We start from the raw sequence: 22223 nt of genomic DNA on the forward strand, positions 1-22223 counted from the left end.
CTTTGGCTGCAACATCAATCATCTCCTCTGCTATCGCTGTAACTTCCCTCATCTCCGGTAATAAATATAAAAGCGGTGGCGGGTGTATGAGATGTAAATGTGACGGCGATCGCGGGTCCGTGATCCGCTTTATTTATTACCGGAGATGAGGGCAGTGACAGGGGAAGGAGCGGAGATGATTTTTGTTGCAGAGGAGCTGTTTTAATGTAAGTGCCGCAAGTTTAACTACCGTGAGAAATCCATACCCTCCGTAGGTGCACCGGAAGTGACGAGGGTATGGTTTTCTCACGGGTATGGTTTTTTCACGGAACACCTACCCCGTCACATGGCCTACCCCGTCACATGGCCTACCCCGTCACATGGCCTACCCTGTCTTTCACTCGCCATATTGTATTGTGCAGATGCCTAAACATATCTGCTTGAAAGGCTCCTGCCATGGTGTTCGCTTAGTCCCCAACCCTTTGAATTGTTGTTGGGTCCAGATTAGCATTTTATATCTTATTCCTAATCAAATGAATAGGCCACGAAAATTCAAACCTCCAGTAATGCCCCCGGGGCCATTCATTATATTTACTTACCCCATCTTTCACCCACCATATTGTATTGAATGGATGCCTAAACATATAGGCCTGAAAGGCTCCTGCCATGGTGTTCACTTAGTCCCCAACCCTTTGCATCGTTGCTTTGACCCAATAAGCATTTATATCTTATTCCTAATCAAAAGAAAAAGCCATGGATATTCAAACCTCCAGTAATTCCTCCCCCGGGGCCATTCATTATATTTACTTACCCCATCTTTCACCCGCCATATTTTTTTCTGCAGATTCCTGAACAAATCCATTTGAAAGGCTCCTGCCATGGTGTTCACTTAGTCCCCAACCCTTTGCATTGTTGCTTTGACCCGATTATCATTTATATCTTATTCCTAATCCAAAGAATAAGCCATGGAAATTCAAACCTTTAGTAATGCCCCCGATGCCGTTTATTATATTGACCCACTTCGTATTTCAACTGCCATATTGTATTGAATAGATTTCTGAATATATAGGCTTGAAAGGCTCCTGCCATGGTGTTCACTTAGTCCCCAACCCCTTGGATTGTTGGTGGGACCCGATTATCATTTATATCTTATTCCAAATCAAAAGAATAAGCCACGGAAATTCAAACCTTCAATAATACCCCCCGGGGCCATTCATAATAATGCAAGGGGCGCATTTATAAAGCGTGTCCTATCTTAGTACAGTGAGTGAAACATATGAAGGCGCGTCCCTCAAAATTACATCAATTTTATTTCTATTTTTTCCCAGTTTGTGTTACAGGTTTGTCTACTTTTTAGTCTAAAACTGAACTCTGGGCTTAAAAAATGTGTTTTAAATCTGTTATATACTAATCTCTAAGATCTATGTCCACTATGTGCATCAAATACATTTGCAGATTCAGATATTCCCCCCCCAGTAGCATTGACAACATTGTGCTGTCCATAGCCTGTAAAGTGAGCAGAAATGTGGGAGGGGCTCAGAAGGCTCGACATGCTACAGAAAGAGGGATAGAGGCCAGTAGTCTCTGTGCACAAGAGGTAATAGAGCTGTGGGGAGGGTTCCAGCAAGCTCCACCCACTGTATAATACAGGAGGGGCAGATACAAGATCCTTCACCCTGCACAAGGAAAGAGCAGAGCTGTGGGAGGCATTTACCAGACCCCACCCACTAGAGAAACCTGCAGGAGGGGCGGAGACTAGACCAGTCACCCTATACCAAGGAGAGAGCTGTGTGGGAGGGGCTGTGCAGGCTTTACCCACTACGGGAGGGGGCGGAGACAAGACTAGTCTCCCTGCACAAGGGGAGAGAGCAAAGTTGAGGGAGGGACTCCTCAGGCATCACCCACTACTAAAAACTACAGGAGGGGTGCAGAGATCAGAGCAGTCACCCTGTACAAGGAGAAAGCTGTGTGGGAGGGGCTGTGCAGGCTTTACCAGCTACGGGAGGGGGCGGAGACAAGACTAGTCCTCCTGCACAAGATGAGGGAGGGACTCCTCAGGCACCACCCACTACTAAAACTACAGGAGGGGTGCAGAGATCAGAGCAGTCACCCTGTACAAGAGCTGTGGGAGGAGCCCAGCAGGCCCCACCCAGTACAGAAAACTACAAGAGGGTGCGGAGATGAGATCAGTCCCTCTGCACAAGGAGAGCAGAGTTGTGGGAGGGACTCACCAGACCCCACCCACTAAAAAAACCGACAGGAGGGTGCGGAGATGAGACCCAGTCCCCCTGCACAAGGAGAGAGAGCAGAGCTGTGGGAGGGACTCGCCAGGCCCCACCCACAACAGAAAACTACAGGAGTGGGCGGAGATAAGACCAGTCCCCCTGCACAAGGAGAGACAGCAGTGCTCTGGGAGGGACTCGCCAGGCCCCACCCACAACAGAAAACTACAGGAGTGGGCGGAGATAAGACCAGTCCCCCTGCACAAGGAGAGACAGCAGTGCTCTGGGAGGGACTCGCCAGGCCCCACCCACAACAGAAAACTACAGGAGTGGGCGGAGATAAGAACAATCCCCCTGCACAAGGAGAGACAGCAGTGCTCTGGGAGGGACTCGCCAGGCCCCATCCACAACAGAAAACTACAGGAGTGGGCGGAGATAAGAACAGTCCCCCTTACAAGGAGAGAGGGCAGCAGTGGGCGGTCTTTATTACAGGAAGTCTCACACTGGATCCCTGCACAGATCTGGAAGGAATACACAAAGATCACCGAGATTCCAGAAACAATTATTGTATTTAATTTCCCTGAGTTCAGCTTTAACATTTAATTTGGATTGTTGAATATTTGGGGAAGAATGTAGTGAAGTGAATGTAGTCACCATTTTTTATAAACCGGCTCCTCACAGCGAAGGCAATCTTCAGTCATTTATCAATTGGTTAAAGGAGAACCCCGTTCCCTGTGTCCGCGTTGTGTTCTGGGACAGATTATTTGTCAGACGAATAGTTTGCATTCCATAGTGCCTGTAATTCCAATATCGGCTCTGTAAGATCAGACCTCACTAATAGATCAATACATGGTGATCTGTGCCAGACGTAGACCCACCCCGATGATGGTACCTGGGTTAGTAGCCGGGAGCTTTACCAGAGCTCACATTTCATACAGATAACCCGGATTCATGTATGTTTTATTATTTATCTTCCTTATAGTAGAATTCCAGCCTCCACCTGACTGGTCTTTAAAAAGCCCCCCCCCCCCTGACACCTAACCTGTGTAAGAAAGAGGTGTATACTTACCTGTTTTCATCCTGGTCCAGCTCTCCCCTGTGTCAGCCAGGGGAGGCTGCAGGGGAGAGGAGGGAGCACTTAGAACAGCCTGGAGTCTATAGGTGACATCACTGCTTCCAGGCATTCCCTGCCATTGTCAATGGCTTTGTCCTTGTCTCCACCTCCTAACCCCTATGCTGACTGACCTGTGTAAGAAAGACATATATACTTACCAATTTACAGTCAGGTCATGTGATCTGGCTACCCTGTGTCAATTGGCAGGGGCTGCAGGGGAGAGGAGGGAGTCCTGACAACAGCTGGGAGCCGCCCTATAGGTGACCTCACCGATTATAGGAATTCCCAGCTATTGTCGGGCTCTCTCCTATTTTCAGTCTGCTCCAGTCCTGTCACTTGATCCGACTCCCCTGTGTCAGCCGGTGGTGGCAGCAGGGAGAGGAGGGAGCACCGACAACAGCTGGAATTCCTATAGGTGACATCACTACTTCCAGGCATTCCCAGCTATTGTCAGGCTCTCTCCTCTCCACCTCCTAACCCCTATGCTGACTAACCTGTGTAAGAAAGACGTATATACTTCCCTATTTACAGCCCACTCTGGTCATGTGATCCAGCTGTCCCTCACGTTAGCCGGCAGTGGCTGCAGGGGAGAGGAAGGAGTGCAGAGAACAGCTGGGAGTCTATAGGTGACATCACCGCTTCCAGGCATTTCCAGCCATTGGCGAGCGCCCTCTTCTCTCCCCTGCAGCCGCTGCTGACTGACACCGGGGATCACATAACCGGGTGGAGATAAGGTAAGTGGTTATTCAGCATGGGTGTTAGGAGGGGGGTGGGGGCTTTTTTTTCTATAAGACTTGGTTTTGGCTGACATTCTACTTTAGGATCACAGTAAATTGATAAATCCGTTGTGATCTGCACCAGAAGTAGCCCCCCCCGGGTGGTGGTAATTTGTATTGTAGCTGGGAGCCAGAGCTCACATTTCATTCAGAGATCCCGGATTTATGTACCATTTATTATTTCAGTGAAGATCTCCCTTAACCATCTTAGTTTGTCCCAGACTTTGTTCGTCCTTTTTGTCATTTATTTTATTTATTACAGGTACTTTGTATGTTAATTTACGCGGCACTTTGTACATTCACATCAGTCTCTGGCCTCAAGGATCTTACCATCTAATGGCGCTTTTCCACTGCATGGAACCGAAAGGTTCGGCTCGCTTTTGCGCTTTTCCACTGCTTGGTACGGTGTTGGAACCATACGGTACCGCGGTGTTTTCCACTACATGGAACTGAACGGTACGGCTCACTTAAACAGTACCACCTCAGTTGTGGTTCCAAGAGGGCCGTACCTATACCATATCCCACAATCCTTTGCATGCAGCCTTGACTGTTTGTCACTACTAGCCACTGATTGGTCAGAGAATCGTTGTTATCCCACCCACTTACTATTATGGTGCTTTTCCACTGCATGGAACCGAACGGTTCGGCTCACTTTTGTGCTTTTCCACTGCTGGTACCGCATGGTACGGTGTAGAATCGGTACGGCGGCACTTTTCCACTACATGAAACGGTACGGCTCACTTACAGTACCACCTCAGTTGTGGTTCCAACAGGGCCGTACTGGTACCATATCCCACAATCCTTTGCATGCAGCCTTGACTGTTTGTCACTACTAGCCACTGATTGGCCAGAGAATCATTGTGTTTTTTTTTTTTTTTTCAATAAACGTTTTATTAGGAAGAATAAAAATGAACATTAACAAGTGATGACATTACAGCACCGTCAGTAGTAGCGAATACAAACAATAGCACATATTCAGAAGCACTGTATACTACATCTAGGAGCAGAAAGATGCCATCTATGATAAATAAGTACTGAGGCATAAACAAGTCAATATTTGGCCCTGCCAAGTAGATTATATGGCAAGGGATTCAGTCTAACAATGTAGATTTGGAGGGCCGATGCAACTCGGGTATAAACCCCAGCCACATGGGCCCAAACCAGTGTGTACTGAGGTGAAGTTCAATCATAAGGGGTATTAGGAATCAACAGGGTAGGGTAGTAATGAGGAAGGGAGAGGATTCCTACCCCTCTAACTGGAGACACGTGGGTTGGGACGGTCAGGAGGCAAGAAGGTGGCAGTCTGGGCAGAGAATCATTGTTATCCCACCCACTTACTTTAGTGGAAAAGCAAACCGTACCGTACCATGCAATGCAAAACCAACAGGGCCGAGTAGAGCCGAGCCAGTACTTGCAGTGGAAAAGTGCCATTAGTGGAAAAGCAAACCGTACTGAACCGTTCCAACACCATACCATGCAGTGGAAAACCAAACAGAGCCGAGTGGAGCCAAGCGGAGTACTTGCAGTGGAAAAGTGCCATTAGGTCCTGAACTCCCATTCATACATACACATATTGGGGACAATGTAGACAGGAGGCAGTCATCCTCCCAGCATGTGTTTGGAGTGTGGGAGGAAACCCTCACAAGCCCAGAGAGAACATGCAGACTCCAGGCAGGTGGTGCTGTGGTTGGGTTTGGAACCAACGTGGTGCTAACCACTTAGCCACTGTGCTGCCCATCATGCAATGCTCAATAAGTTCCCAGCTTGAGTTAGGTAGTGGTGATCACTTACCAGCTTCAGATAGAGGTGAGGAGAAGGAAAGGGACTTACCCCAGGCCAGTTCTCTGCCCCCCTCCCGCACATTGCCCACCATGGTCAGGTTGTCTCTGGACATGGAGTTGATTTCTGTTTATAACAGAGAACTGCATACATATCCCAGTTACCTGTCCTGACCTATAATATAAGGCAGTCACCGTTGCTGGCCATGAATCCCTCGCACGTGGTAAACGATGTCTTGTAAATCCCGTAGTAAATTGTTAACGATTGCATGAACTGTGTTCTTTTGATTTTTTCTTTTCTCCATGCTGTGCTTTTGTCAGGAGAACTGAACGTTCCATCCTTCTCTTAACACAGGGCTTCTGAGACACGGGAGCGGTCATATGATAGTGCCTATGGACACCACGAACGCGGGACTAGCGGCTTTGAACGGACACGACATTACGATCAGGATTACTATAGAGACCCTCGTGACCGGACCTTACAACATGGAATATTCTATAATTCTCGCAGGAGTCCAAGCCGCTTTGACACTCACGAATCTCGTTATGAGTCTAGGACCCGGGAGCAGTTTACATTGCCTAGCGTGGTACACAGGGATATTTACAGGAATGACATTTCCAGGGAGGTACGAGGGAGGCGGACTGATCGGACCTACCAGCATAGCCGGAGTCGCTCGCCCCATTCATCCCAGTCTAGGAACCAATCCCCTCAGAGGCTGGCCAGCCAAGCGTCACGGCCTGCCAGGTCACCCAGCGGCAGCGGCTCTAGGAGTCGATCGTCTAGTAGTGACTCCCTCAGCAGCAGCAGTAGCACAAGCAGTGACAGGTAGGTCTCATTGCAGATGATTGCCAGGCTCTATCGGGAACAAAAAATTCTCCAGCACTCAGCAATGATTGCCAGCATAGGGGACCTGCTTACATCCTGTTTGACATTTTAATGCAAAAAGGAAAATAAAAGGTTTCATACAAATAAATATATATCTATATGTGTGTGGAGGGTGATACATGCAGCCAAGGAGACTGAGTGCTGCTACATTTATATATTTGTGCATCTGCAAATAATGGAATCCTTCATGTCTGCTGCTTGTTAGAAAATGGGCGGCTTTCTATTCACACTTCTGTTGTATTACGGTGGGTTTATCTCAGCTGTGTAAGGTGGGTTTATTTTGGTTGTATTGGGGTGGGAATGTTTTGGTTGTATTGGGGGGGGCTATGTTTTGGTTGTATTGGGGTGGGAATGTTTTGGTTGTATTGGGGTGGGTATGTTGGTTGTATTGGGGTGGCTATGTTTTGGTTGTATTGGGGTGGGTATGTTTTGGTTGTATTGGGGTGGCTATGTGTTTTGGTTGTATTGGGGTGGCTATGTGTTTTGGTTGTATTGGGGTGGCTATGTGTTTTGGTTGTATTGGGGTGGGTATGTGTTTTGGTTGTATTGGGGTGGGTATGTGTTTTGGTTGTATTGGGGTGGCTATGTTTTGGTTGTATTGGGGTGGCTATGTTTTGGTTGTATTGGGGTGGCTATGTTTTGGTTGTATTGGGGTGGCTATGTTTTGGTTGTATTGGGGTGGGTATGTTGGTTGTATTGGGGTGGCTATGTTTTGGTTGTATTGGGGTGGGTATGTTTTGGTTGTATTGGGGTGGCTATGTTTTGGTTGTATTGGGGTGGCTATGTTTTGGTTGTATTGGGGTGGCTATGTTTTGGTTGTATTGGGGTGGCTATGTTGGTTGTATTGGGGTGGGGGGGGTATGTTTTGGTTGTATTGGGGTGGCTATGTTTTGGTTGTATTGGGGTGGCTATGTGTTTTGGTTGTATTGGGGTGGGAATGTTTTGGTTGTATTGGGGTGGCTATGTTTTGGTTGTATTGGGGTGGCTATGTTTTGGTTGTATTGGGGTGGGTATGTTGGTTGTATTGGGGGGGGGGTATGTTTTGGTTGTATTGGGGTGGGTATGTTGGTTGTATTGGGGGGGGGGTATGTTTTGGTTGTATTGGGGGGGGGGTATGTTTTGGTTGTATTGGGGTGGCTATGTTTTGGTTGTATTGGGGTGGCTATGTTTTGGTTGTATTGGGGTGGGTATGTTGGTTGTATTGGGGGGGGGGGTATGTTTTGGTTGTATTGGGGTGGGTATGTTGGTTGTATTGGGGGGGGGGTATGTTTTGGTTGTATTGGGGGGGGGTATGTTTTGGTTGTATTGGGGGGGGGTATGTTTTGGTTGTATTGGGGTGGCTATGTTTTGGTTGAAAACTGTGTTTGTTACATTATGATGTTTTTTCTCTTTGGAAGAATTCTCAGCATTGTGTTCAGCTATTGATGTTGATAAGGGACAGTTTTCAGGCATCGGAGCCTTTGATGTGAGAATGCTTTATAGGAGAACTTGCCGTGTTGCCCATAGTGACACCCCTGGGAAGGACGGAGTGTTTAAAGCTGAACTCTCATTGTCGTCTTCTTTTATACAGTGCTGCAGCCATTAATAAATCTCTCCATAAAGATTGGCAGCCATTTTGCCTGGCCCCGCCCCCAGACCTGTAACAATCCCGCTGTGGTTCTCTTACTTTCATTATTACTTCCACATTGGCTGCAGTGAGAGACCCGGGGCCCACCCACCAACACGGCCACGCCTTCAGACCTGCACAGGATTGGCAGAGCTGCCATTTTTATGATAGGAGTGGGTGGAATTGATGCCTCAGATTCCTGCCCCAGGAGCCCGGCCATAGCTGAGCTTTCTGTATCTAAGCAATGATGTCAAAGATTTAAAAAATGTGCGTTTCTAAAATAAAACAAAACAAAACTAGGAAGTAAACACCCCCCCCCCCCCCCCCCATGTTTGTAAATTGTAGCAGGAAGTGATGGTCAGAGTTCAGCTTTAAAAACCTAAAAAAAACTGCTGATTCCTCATATTTTGGTGCTTCTCAGACTCCCATGTTGGCCGGCTGCCTGGCCTGACCTCGGGTTATCCTTTGCATCATCTTTGTAACCCAGTATTTATTATTGACAGATCTTCTATATGAAATGTTAGTTGTAGGATGCAGTGCATTGCTTGGTCGCTGATACAATGGAGAGATTTACCCGTCCCAGGCTGGCCGTGTTGTAGCAGCGTCAGAAGTGCTCCTCATAGGCTGATGTCAGACCGGTCATTCTGCAGATGGTGACCCAGTGGAGGGATCACCGAGAGGCGATCATTAGTGATCGAGATTCAGCAGAGCAACTCCACTACAGAAGGAGCGATTCCATTGCCTTTCCTCCAGCAGAATTCCCCGTCTTACATCAGCCTTAGAGGTTTTGTTGCTAAGAATAAAATCTATTCATATTAATAAAGGTTTGTGTTCTGAGATCTGACTTTTGTGTGCTGTGTGTGGAGCCAGCGACAGATTCCCCCGGGTTCAAAAGCTTCCCATGTTATCCAATGCAGCTGATGGTCATCTATATCCGCATAGATAAGTACTGTGGCCACCTACAGCAACAACCCTGTAGTTACATGTCGAGGATTTGTAGCTGCTACAAAGTATTGAGTGTGACCCCAACAACCCGGAACTCTCCCGCCTCTGATTGCTGTGAAAATGGTGGAAGTCTTCTGGGCTTTGTGTTACCCCCATGATATGTGATTGCAGGATTCATCCTGAGCCCACAAATGTCGGAATCTCTGGACAATCTCCGCCCCACAGACTTCATTACCGTCTGCTGTGTATTGTGGGTGTTGGTGTTTCAGGTGATCTGTGTGCAGTCTGCCATGGATATCGTGAGACTTTTGTAGCCGGTTTTGTAGTTTGTGTTGGTTTTGTGTTTCTTTTTTTACAAGAAAGATCTCAGTTTGGAGACATCTGGAAGTAATCCGATTCATCAAGGCCCTTCTGTAGGAGAATTTTCCTCTGTAGTTGTCATGGACCCGGCTGTCTGAACCGGAGTTCCTCTGTTAGCGGTGCTAGATTCACCACCAATGTAAGGTTACATTTCCTACTGACACCCAATGGTGGGGGGGGGTCACTTCTATACTGACACCCAATGGTGGGGGGGGTCACTTCTATACTGACACCCAACGGTGGGGGGTCACTTCTATACTGACACCCAATGGTGGAGGGTTCACTTCTACACGGACACCTAATGGTGGGGAAGTCAATTTGTAGCAGAATTATTCCTGTGGAATGGATGTTCCTTGATCATGTTATGGGTAAAGTTCCACTTTAATAAACCCGGGTGATGTATAATAATGGAGGATGGGCTGCCTGTGAAAAGGGAAGATATAAAAATTGATTGCCTGCTTTTTTATACCTTCTGTGTTAATCTGCTGTGGGTGTCGGAAACTTGAAATGATATTTTCTTTTCTTCTATGTAAACCTTTCTACAACTCGGTGGTCATGTCAGTGCACTGGGACCTGGAGAAGAAATATCTTTTAGCAGAGGCCTCAGGATGATTGGATAGGTTCCTCTTGGGAGGGGGGGGGGGGGGGCTGCTATGGACTGTTCTGTTTATCTGAATATGTATACAATGGCTGATGTCTTCAGCTTTAGTTGCACAGTCCATGCTTACACCGGGGACTGCAGTGCTGGAAATCTCCCAGGAAATATTTATACGGTGTAATCCCTGCAGAGAAAATGTCATAAAGGCGACAATATTGCAGCACCAGAATTGCAGCTGCTTCTATGCAGACAATGGAAGAGTGAGAGACCCCCCCCCCCCCCCTTATCACCCCTCCATCCAGGGCAGGAGCTCTTCTCTCTATTCATGTGTGTAAACCAGGCCAAGCATGCTCCCATTCTGGGGTGCAATAAAGTCTGAACATGGAACAAGGTCCACTGCCATTTCATTTGGGAATGGCAGAACATTTCCTTCCTCCTTAAATAGGCCGTAGAAGGATTTTATCTGGGCGCACACTTCTCACATCTCTCCTCTTACGTGAGGAACAATGTGACAACTTCCCCACCCATTATTATTATTATTATACAGGATTAATAAATCACTAACAGTTTGCACAGCGCTTTACAATACAGGAGGGATCAGAGGGCCCTGATCCCGAGAGCTTACAATCTAAAAGTCACAGATGTAGGTTCAGCCCCCCCAGCAGAGAGCATTGCTTTGAAGATTGTACATAGCATTGGATGTGGCATCTCTCTGGCTCTGTTGTAGTTTTATACAGGCATACCCTGTTTTACATACACTCACTTTACGTACGGACGCAGCTTGGTCAGCTTGACATGGCACTGCTCCCTGTAACATTGGCGTCTATGGGAAATCTTGGTCAGCTTGGTATGGCACTGCTCCTAAACCATAAGGGACATGGACATCAAACCTAGAGAGCACTGAGAGGACTACAACATATCCTATTTTGTGGTCGGCCAGCTTGCCTAGGTAATCTACCATGTCAGTCCTGGGTCCCCTCACATTGCTCCCCAAGTTTGGTGTCCCTGTCACCTATGGTTTGGGAGCAGTGCCATGTCAAGCTGACCAATATTCCCCATAGAGTTGGTGTATTTACATGCATTGAGAAATTAATAAAGATTTTGCTTCACTTTTAAGTACAATTTCATTTTACATTGATGCTCTGATCCCATTGTGTACTGAAAAGTGGGGTATGCCTGTATTATTATTATTATACAGATTTATATAGTGCCAACAGTTTACAATATGAGGGCAGACAGGACAGTCAATACCGGAGGAATCAGAGGGTCCTGATCCTGAGAGCTTACAATCTAAGGTCTGGTTCACACCTATGTGGTTTTTAGAAGGGTTGCATTGATACCCTTTTTTTTATCTAGGGGTACAAGTCCCTTTTGGTCAAATGCTCACTGATACCGAGTACCGATAGCTCTGCAGTGCAATTTCAGCCAATACAAAATGAATAGGTTCAAATCGCACTTCAAAGAGTCGCATGCGATTTGAATAGGAAAGCAGTGTGATTCCTGTATAAATTGCATGCGGTTTCCCGCCGCGCTCCGGTGTGAACCCAGGTGTTTGTCAGTCATTTCAGCCTTGGTTCACACAGGAGCTGTTTGGGAAACTGAATGCGATTTTTACAGGACACCCCCCCCCCCCCTTCACATCGAGCAGAAGGAGCTCCCGCTCAAAGATTTTCTCTGTACCAAAGTTCAGTGTCACTGCTAAAGTATGACTAAAGGCAAAACTTTATTATTTATTTTCTTTGTTTTTTAGCTTTGATTGGAGTGGAGAGGGATTAGAACCCCAGTCCGGTTTTTATTGCAATCTTTGCCCCCCCAAGGAGACTCTCCATCTTTATTTGTCCTGTGTATCATTATCTTTAAAAGTAAAAGAAAATCCCAAATTTTGGGTTGCCCCCAGAAAATTAATGAGGCCTTGTGCACACGGGGCGTTTTTACAGCGGCTCCTGGGGGTGTCTGGCGTTTTTACAGCGGCTCCTGGGGGTGTCTGGCGTTTTTACAGCGGCTCCTGGGGGTGTCTGGCGTTTTAACAGCGGCTCCTGGGGGTGTCTGGCGTTTTTACAGCGGCTCCTGGGGGTGTCTGGCGTTTTTACAGCGGCTCCTGGGGGTGTCTGGCGTTTTTACAGCGGCTCCTGGGGGTGTCTGGCGTTTTTACAGCGGCTCCTGGGGGTGTCTGGCGTTTTTACAGCGGCTCCGGGGGGTGTCTGGCGTTTTTACAGCGGCTCCTGGGGGTGTCTGGCGTTTTTACAGCGGCTCCTGGGGGTGTCTGGCGTTTTTACAGCGGCTCCTGGGGGTGTCTGGCGTTTTTACAGCGGCTCCTGGGGGTGTCTGGCGTTTTTACAGCGGCTCCTGGGGGTGTCTGGCGTTTGTCTCCCCTGCGTGTTTTCTGTGCCCGCACACACAGGCTTTTAGCAGCATTTAGAGACAGGAAAAAACCGCTGCCAGTACATCGGGAAACAGCAGAAAAACGCTTGATGCTGCTAAATGCGTCTCAGCGCACCTTTAGCACTTCAGCGTTTTATTCATTTAAATAGCTAGAATAAATAGAAATGATTGACAATGAAATAAATGCCCAAATGCTGCTAAACTAGCTTGAAAAAACGCAGCTTAGGCGACTTTTTAACGGTGACAATCTCCTGCCTGGAGAAACAGCGTTTTTACAATGAGCCAGGAGGCCTAAAGAGGGAATCTTCCAATGGGGACAAAGAAATTCCTTTAATTTCCAGGGATTTCCGCAAACTTCCTGTTTTGGTTATGGGACAGGAAGTGAAGATAAATCTACCCATTGAGACAGAGGGGGGTGGGGGAAATGTACAGGGGTTATAACCCTTCCCAACTCATATCTATCTATGTTTTGCCTATAGTTCTACTTTAATCCCTCCATTAACATAGGTGCGATTTGTCAGATCCAAATCGCATGATAAGTCACACCCTATAACTGGCAATGGAACTGTTCAAATTGCCGCGACTCGTGTCTCAGCGACTTTGAAAAAGGTTCCTGCAGTACTTGAGATTTTCATCACGACTCTCATAGATTTCTGTTAAATGAAGTCGCCTGCCGCAATGAAATCTGAGGTGCAAATCGCACTAATCTGCAGCTTTAAAATCGCACTGAAGTAGCGCAATTTCAAAGCTATACCTTTTGTAAACCACGGCTCAGTGAATGAGTTCCTGTACTCGGGGTATCTGAACACGATTAGACCCCACACATAGCATTGCTCCTCATTTGGTAACAGGAAGTAGTACTCTCATCAGAGCCCTGATCTGATGGGAGTGAGCGAGTTTATGTATATCCTCACACCAGTCCATTATTGCGCTTCCATCCTGCTTGCTGCATTTTTGATGCATATTTGGCCATTTAAAAAAAAAAAAAATCACCCCCCCCCCATTTAAAATGAACTGAGAATGCAGCAAGAACGCATCAAAATCACACCCGTGTTTCTTCTTGAGTCACACACCATAAGCAAGGTAAAGTCACGGCAAAATCGTATCGTGTGCCATTCCCTTTTTTCCTATCGTCAAAATGCCCATAACCCTTTTTTCTGCCAATCATTTTCAGCGTATCCCTAATATATCCTTCTTTTAGCTGCAGTCTGCCCCCCTGGAAGATGTTGATCATTTAGGGCGATGGTCCCCAAACTGCGGCCCAGGGGGCTGTATGTGGCCCCTTGCGTGCCTTTATTTGGCTCTTGGGGTACTATTCCCCCTACTGACACCAATGATGGGGCACCACCCCCCTACTGACACCAATGATGGGGCACCACCCCCCCCCTACTGACACCAATGATGGGGCACCACCCCCCCTACTGACACCAATGATGGGGCACCACCCCCCTACTGACACCAATGATGGGGCATCGTCCCCCCTACTGACACCAATGATGGGGCATCGTCCCCCCTACTGACACCAATGATGGGGCACCACCCCCCCTACTGACACCAATGATGGGGCACCACCCCCCCTACTGACACCAATGATGGGGCATCATCCCCCCTACTGACACCAATGATGGGGCATCGTCCCCCCTACTGACACCAATGATGGGGCACCACCCCCCCTACTGACACCAATGATGGGGCACCACCCCCCCTACTGACACCGATGGGGCACCACCCCCCCTACTGACACCGATGGGGCACCACCCCCCCTACTGACACCAATGATGGGGCACCACCCCCCCTACTGACACCAATGATGGGGCACCACCCCCCCTACTGACACCAATGATGGGGCACCACCCCCCCTACTGACACCGATGGGGCACCACCCCCCCTACTGACACCAATGATAGGGCATCGTCCCCCCTACTGACACCAATGATGGGGCATCGTCCCCCCTACTGACACCAATGATGGGGCACCACCCCCCCTACTGACACCAATGATAGGGCATCGTCCCCCCTACTGACACCAATGATGGGGCACCACCCCCCCTACTGACACCAATGATGGGGCACCGTCCCCCCTACTGACACCAATGATGGGGCACCGTCCCCCCTACTGACGCCAATGATGGGGCACCACCCCCCCTACTGACACCAATGATAGGGCATCGTCCCCCCTACTGACACCAATGATGGGGCACCACCCCCCCTACTGACACCAATGATGGGGCACCACCCCCCCTACTGACACCAATGATAGGGCATCGTCCCCCCTACTGACACCAATGATGGGGCACCACCCCCCCTACTGACACCAATGATGGGGCACCACCCCCCCTACTGACACCAATGATGGGGCACCGTCCCCCCTACTGACACCAATGATGGGGCACCGTCCCCCCTACTGACGCCAATGATGGGGCACCGTCCCCCCTACTGACACCAATGATGGGGCACCGTCCCCCCTACTGACGCCAATGATGGGGCACCGTCCCCCCTACTGACGCCAATGATGGGGCACCGTCCCCCCTACTGACACCAATGATGGGGCACCACCCCCCCCCTACTGACATCAATGGTGGGGCACCACCCCCCCCTACTGACATCAATGATGGGGCACCACCCCCCCCTACTGACATCAATGATGGGGCACCACCCCCCCCTACTGATGCCAGTGATGGGGCACCATCCCCCCTACTGACAGCAATGATTGGGCATTGCTGCCGGGGGGTATTTTCTACATCCTTCTAGCCACAGTCCGTGCCCCCCCCCCCCCCCCTTGCTGATAAAGTTTGTAGACCCCTGATTTAGGGGCATTCGATGAGGTTTGAGAACCCCTATTTGTAGCTCTGTGAACATTTTCTGGATGCCTGAACAATGCGTTTGTCATGTGAAAGGAAGAAGCCGGCCCCATGTGTGGATAATTCCTCCTTGTAGTGTGAGAGCAGAGAGGATTCTGGGTATTTGTGTGGTGACATCCCATGTTTCTCTATGGCAGACTCTCAGCCCTGCTCTAAGTTTAAACCTTGCTGTATTTTTAGCCTCTTATTCTTACTAAACCATAGAAATGCAGGAAGCTGGAGGCGGCGGCGCCCTTTGAAGTGTGTCCTCGCCTGCGTGGGAACGAACCGCAGAGATGGTCCAGTGTGTCAGTTCGGAGCTACGGGGCCCGGCCTCTGGGAAGGAGCTGGTGGTCGCAGAGCCGCAGTAAAGAGGACTGGTTGTTTGTGTCTATGCAGCCAGTCTGGACTGGAATAATCCAGTTTCACTTGGCCGAGTGCCACCTCCCAGGCCGAGCATGCTGCATTTCCTTCATAGCGGCCGCCCAGAGCCTGGGGGATGGGGCAGCTCTCATGCAAAGTGTGAACTGCTTTTCAATTAACCTGGATATGTTACAAAGAGGCCAGCGTGGTGTGTGTACGTGCTGGGGGGGGCTTTGTCATTCATCATCCCCCCCCCCCCCTGTATTTGTTTAGCAGCACTGATGTATCTTTGTGTTATAATCTGACCAGGAAATCCTGAAACCTTTTCTAAGGAAAATATTCGATCTATCCTCACAAATAATGCTTTTTCCTTAAATCCGAAACAGGAGTGCAAAAATAAAACCGTTCACACAAAGAAACGAGTCCTAAAATCTACAACAAAGGAGTGCGGGAGGAGGAGCCGAGTCCGAGTAACAGGGACCAATGTAGTCCTGTACAGTCTGTGGTCACATTGTATCCATGGGAGATCTCCCTGTACAGTCTGTGGTCACATTGTATCCATGGGAGATCTCCCTGTACAGTCTGATTGTATCTATGGGAGATCTCCCTGTACAGTCTGTGGTCACATTGTATCCATGGGAGATCTCCCTGTACAGTCTGATTGTATCTATGGGAGATCTCCCTGTACAGTCTGTGGTCACATTGTATCTATAGGAGATCTCCCTGTACAGTCTGTGGTCACATTGTATCCATGGGAGATCTCCCTGTACAGTCTGATTGTATCTATGGGAGATCTCCCTGTACAGTCTGTGGTCACATTGTATCTATAGGAGATCTCCCTGTACAGTCTGTGGTCACATTGTATCCATGGGAGATCTCCCTGTACAGTCTGTGGTCACATTGTATCCATGGGAGATCTCCCTGTACAGTCTGATTGTATCTATGGGAGATCTCCCTGTACAGTCTGTGGTCACATTGTATCTATAGGAGATCTCCCTGTACAGTCTGTGGTCACATTGTATCCATGGGAGATCTCCCTGTACAGTCTGATTGTATCTATGGGAGATCTCCCTGTACAGTCTGTGGTCACATTGTATCTATAGGAGATCTCCCTGTACAGTCTGTGGTCACATTGTATCCATGGGAGATCTCCCTGTACAGTCTGTGGTCACATTGTATCCATGGGAGATCTCCCTGTACAGTCTGATTGTATCTATGGGAGATCTCCCTGTACAGTCTGTGGTCACATTGTATCCATGGGAGATCTCCCTGTACAGTCTGTGGTCACATTGTATCCATGGGAGATCTCCCTGTACAGCATGTGGTCACATTGTATCCATGGGAGATCTCCCTGTACAGTCTGATTGTATCTATGGGAGATCTCCCTGTACAGTCTGTGGTCACATTGTATCTATAGGAGATCTCCCTGTACAGTCTGTGGTCACATTGTATCCATGGGAGATCTCCCTGTACAGTCTGATTGTATCTATGGGAGATCTCCCTGTACAGTCTGTGGTCACATTGTATCTATAGGAGATCTCCCTGTACAGTCTGTGGTCACATTGTATCCATGGGAGATCTCCCTGTACAGTCTGTGGTCACATTGTATCTACGGGAGATCTCCCTGTACAGTCTGTGGTCATTGTATCTATGGGAGATCTCTCTGTACAGTCTGTAGTCACATTGTATCTATGGGATATCTCCCTGTACAGTCTGTGGTCACATTGTATCTATGGGAGATCTCCCTGTACAGTCTGTAGTCACATTGTATCTATGGGATATCTCCCTGTACAGTCTGTGGTCACATTGTATCCATGGGAGATCTCCCTGTACAGTCTGTGGTCACATTGTATCTATGGGAGATCTCCCTGTACAGTCTGTGGTCACATTGTATCTACGGGAGATCTCCCTGTACAGTCTGTGGTCACATTGTATCTATGGGAGATCCCCCTGTACAGTCTGTGGTCACATTGTATCTATGGGAGATCTCCCTGTACAGTCTGTGGTCACATTGTATCCATGGGAGATCTCCCTGTACAGTCTGTGGTCACATTGTATCCATGGGAGATCTCCCTGTACAGTCTGTAGTCACATTGTATCCATGGGGGATCTCCCTGTACAGTCTGATTGTATCCATGGGAGATCTCCCTGTACAGTCTGTGGTCACATTGTATCCATGGGAGATCTCCCTGTACAGTCTGTGGTCACATTGTATCCATGGGAGATCTCCCTGTACAGTCTGTGGTCACATTGTATCCATGGGAGATCTCCCTGTACAGTCTGTGGTCACATTGTATCCATGGGAGATCTCCCTGTACAGTCTGTGGTCACATTGTATCCATGGGAGATCTCCCTGTACAGTCTGTAGTCACATTGTATCCATGGGAGATCTCCCTGTACAGTCTGTGGTCACATTGTATCCATGGGAGATCTCCCTGTACAGTCTGTGGTCACATTGTATCCATGGGAGATCTCCCTGTACAGTCTGTGGTCACATTGTATCCATGGGAGATCTCCCTGTACAGTCTGTGGTCACATTGTATCTATGGGAGATCTCCCTGTACAGTCTGTGGTCACATTGTATCTATGGGAGATCTCCCTGTACAGTCTGTGGTCACATTGTATCTATGGGAGATCCCCCTGTACAGTCTGTAGTCACATTGTATCCATGGGAGATCTCCCTGTACAGTCTGTAGTCACATTGTATCCATGGGAGATCTCCCTGTACAGTCTGTGGTCACATTGTATCCATGGGAGATCTCCCTGTACAGTCTGTGGTCACATTGTATCCATGGGAGATCTCCCTGTACAGTCTGTCATTGTATCCATGGGAGATCTCCCTGTACAGTCTGTGGTCACATTGTATCCATGGGAGATCTCCCTGTACAGTCTGTGGTCACATTGTATCCATGGGAGATCTCCCTGTACAGTCTGTGGTCACATTGTATCTATAGGAGATCTCCCTGTACAGTCTGTGGTCACATTGTATCCATGGGAGATCTCCCTGTACAGTCTGTGGTCACATTGTATCCATGGGAGATCTCCCTGTACAGTCTGTGGTCACATTGTATCCATGGGAGATCTCCCTGTACAGTCTGTGGTCACATTGTATCCATGGGAGATCTCCCTGTACAGTCTGTAGTCACATTGTATCCATGGGAGATCTCCCTGTACAGCATGTGGTCACATTGTATCTATGGGAGATCTCCCTGTACAGTCTGATTGTATCCATGGGAGATCTCCCTGTACAGTCTGTGGTCACATTGTATCCATGGGAGATCTCCCTGTACAGTCTGTGGTCACATTGTATCCACGGGAGATCTCCCTGTACAGTCTGTGGTCACATTGTATCTATGGGAGATCTCCCTGTACAGTCTGTGGTCACATTGTATCCATGGGAGATCTCCCTGTACAGTCTGTCATTGTATCCATGGGAGATCTCCCTGTACAGTCTGTGGTCACATTGTATCCATGGGAGATCTCCCTGTACAGTCTGTCATTGTATCCATGGGAGATCTCCCTGTACAGTCTGTGGTCACATTGTATCCATGGGAGATCTCCCTGTACAGTCTGTGGTCACATTGTATCCATGGGAGATCTCCCTGTACAGCATGTGGTCACATTGTATCCATGGGAGATCTCCCTGTACATGGAGACGGGACTGACACTCACTGCCAATCTTTAGATTGACCGATTTAAAATGTTACCGATTACCTTCTGAAGGCGGGGTCTGATCGCTGTGGGTTTAGCAGGTTTTCAGGCTGTAGGCGGGGTCTGATCGCTGTGGGTTTAGCAGGTTTTCAGGCTGTAGGCGGGGTCTGATCGCTGTGGGTTTAGCAGGTTTTCGGGCTGTAGGCGGGGTCTAATCGCTGTGGGTTTAGCAGGGTTTCCGGCTGTAGGCGGGGTCTGATCGCTGTGGGTTTCGCAGGTTTTCGGACTGTTATTGTACAGTGGGTACGGAAAGTATTCAGACCCCCTTACATTTTTCACTCTTTGTTATATTGCAGCCATTCTTCTTCCTCATGAATGTACACATAGCACCCCATACTGACAGAAAAACACAGAATTGTTGACATTGTTGCAGATTTATTAAAAAAGAAAAACTGAAATATCACATGGTCCTAAGTATTCAGACCCTTTGCTCAGTATTTAGTAGAAGCCCCCTTTTGATCTAATACAGCCAGGAGTCTTTTTGGGAAAGATGCAACAAGTCTTTCACACCTGGATTTGGGGATCCTCTGCCATTCCTCCTTGCAGATCCTCTCCAGTTCTGTCAGGTTGGATGGTAAACGTTGGTGGACGGCCATTTTTAGGTCTTTCCAGAGATGCTCAATTGGGTTTAAGTCAGGGCTCTGGCTGGGCCATTCAAGAACAGTCACGGAGTTGTTGTGAAGCCACTCCTTCGTTATTTTAGCTGTGTGCTTAGGGTCATTGTCTTGTTGGAAGGTAAACCTTCGGCCCAGTCTGAGGTCCAGAGCACTCTGGAGAAGGTTTTTGTCCAGGATATCCCTGTACTTGGCCGCATTCATCTTTCCCTCGATTGCAACCAGTCGTCCTGTCCCTGCAGCTGAAAAACACCCCCACAGCATGATGCTGCCACCACCATGCTTCACTGTTGGGACTGTATTGGACAGGTGATGAGCAGTGCCTGGTTTTCTCCACACATACCGCTTAGAATTAAGGCCAAAAAGTTCTATTTTGGTCTCATCAGACCAGAGAATCTTATTTCTCACCATCTTGGAGTCCTTAAGGTGTTTTTTAGAAAACTCCATGCGGGCTTTCATGTGTCTTACACTGAGGAGAGGCTTCCGTCGGGCCACTCTGCCATAAAGCCCCGACTGGTGGAGGGCTGCAGTGATGGTTGACTTTCTACAACTTTCTCCCATCTCCTGACTGCATCTCTGGAGCTCAGCCACAGTGATCTTTGGGTTCTTCTTTACCTCTCTCACCAAGGCTCTTCTCCCCCGATAGCTCAGTTTGGCCGGACGGCCAGCTCTAGGAAGGGTTCTGGTCGTCCCAAACGTCTTCCATTTGAGGATTATGGAGGCCACTGTGCTCTTAGGAACCTTAAGTGCAGCAGAAATATTTTTGTAACCTTGGCCAGATCTGTGCCTTGCCACAATTCTGTCTCTGAGCTCTTCAGGCAGTTCCTTTGACCTCATGATTCTCATTTGCTCTGACATGCATGGTGATCTGGAAGGTCTTATATAGACAGGTGTGTGGCTTTCCTAATCAAGTCCAATCAGTATAATCAAACACAGCTGGACTCAAATGAAGGTGTAGAACCATCTCAAGGATGATCAGAAGAAATGGAAAGCACCTGAGTTAAATATATGAGTGTCACAGCAAAGGGTCTGAATACTTAGGACCATGTGATATTTCAGTTTTTCTTTTTTAATAAATCTGCAACAATGTCAACAATTCTGTGTTTTTCTGTCAGTATGGGGTGCTATGTGTACATTCATGAGGAAGAAGAATGAACTTAAATGATTTTAGCAAATGGCTGCAATATAACAAAGAGTGAAAAATTTAAGGGGGTCTGAATACTTTCCGTACCCACTGTATAAGCCGGATTATTTTGCTTAATGGAGATTGTTCTATACTTCTATTAGCTGGACCTCTGTTCTTCTTTTATTTCCCTGGCTTGTGATGATGATGATGAAATCTTGCCTGTCTTTGCTGGTATGCTGTAACCGTTGAGATTGGTGGAGGGAGGCGGCACCTAGGCGGTGCCATTGTGTGACAATAAATAAACCTTTGTACACTCCTCATGCTGGAACCGTGATTCACAGGTGAGGATTTTGTCCTTTGCTCCTTGCAGACGGTGTAATGATAGTTTAGTGCAGCATTCCGATGTTCAGGCCGGTGGAGCTGAGAAATAATAATTGTACAACTGAATGCGGATTGCAGTTTGTCTGAGCAGAAGTTAAAGTTATGCAGAGATTGATTGGCCGGAGCCGCGATGACGTCACTCCCGCGCATGCGCGCGCGAGCCGACGGTCACGGCACGGGGCTCTGAAGGAACGGCACCAGCGGCCGTTCCTTCAGAGTGCATGCGTCAGTGACGTCACTGGCTGCATGTAAGATAAATATCTCCTAAACGGTACATGGTTAGGAGATATTTACAGTACCTATAGGGAAGCCTTATCATAGGATCACCTATATGTAAAAGTGTCAGAGGAGGGTTTACTTCCTCTTTAACATTTAAGGACAATTTGTTTTCTGCTACATATTTTTGGTAAAAAAAAAAAAAAAAATTTGCAATAAGCGTATTTTGGTTTGCGCAAAAGTTATTGCATCTACCAACTACAGAAAAGATTTATGTAATTGTTTTTACTAGTAATGGCGGCGATCTGCGATTTTTTTTTTTTTTTT

General features: G+C 48.0%; 1 protein-coding gene across 5 annotated transcripts in view; it reads left to right on the top strand.

The window, feature by feature from the left end:
• SPEN (spen family transcriptional repressor) overlaps nt 1-22223 on the top strand; it is a 110108-nt gene that overhangs the window by 23078 nt on the left and 64807 nt on the right. For 3 of the 5 annotated variants that reach the window (XM_082274218.1, XM_082274220.1, XM_082274219.1), the window contains exon 3: nt 6225-6695. The exons of the other annotated variants lie outside the window; for them this stretch is intronic. In XM_082274218.1, coding sequence (XP_082130344.1) covers nt 6225-6695 — 471 coding nt within the window. The remainder of the gene's footprint in view (nt 1-6224; nt 6696-22223) is intronic. 5 annotated transcript variants of the gene reach the window in all.

The sequence above is a fragment of the Pelophylax lessonae genome (genome assembly GCF_965119305.1).
Source record: "Pelophylax lessonae genome assembly, chromosome: 12".
NCBI classification, from domain to species: Eukaryota; Metazoa; Chordata; class Amphibia; order Anura; family Ranidae; genus Pelophylax; species Pelophylax lessonae.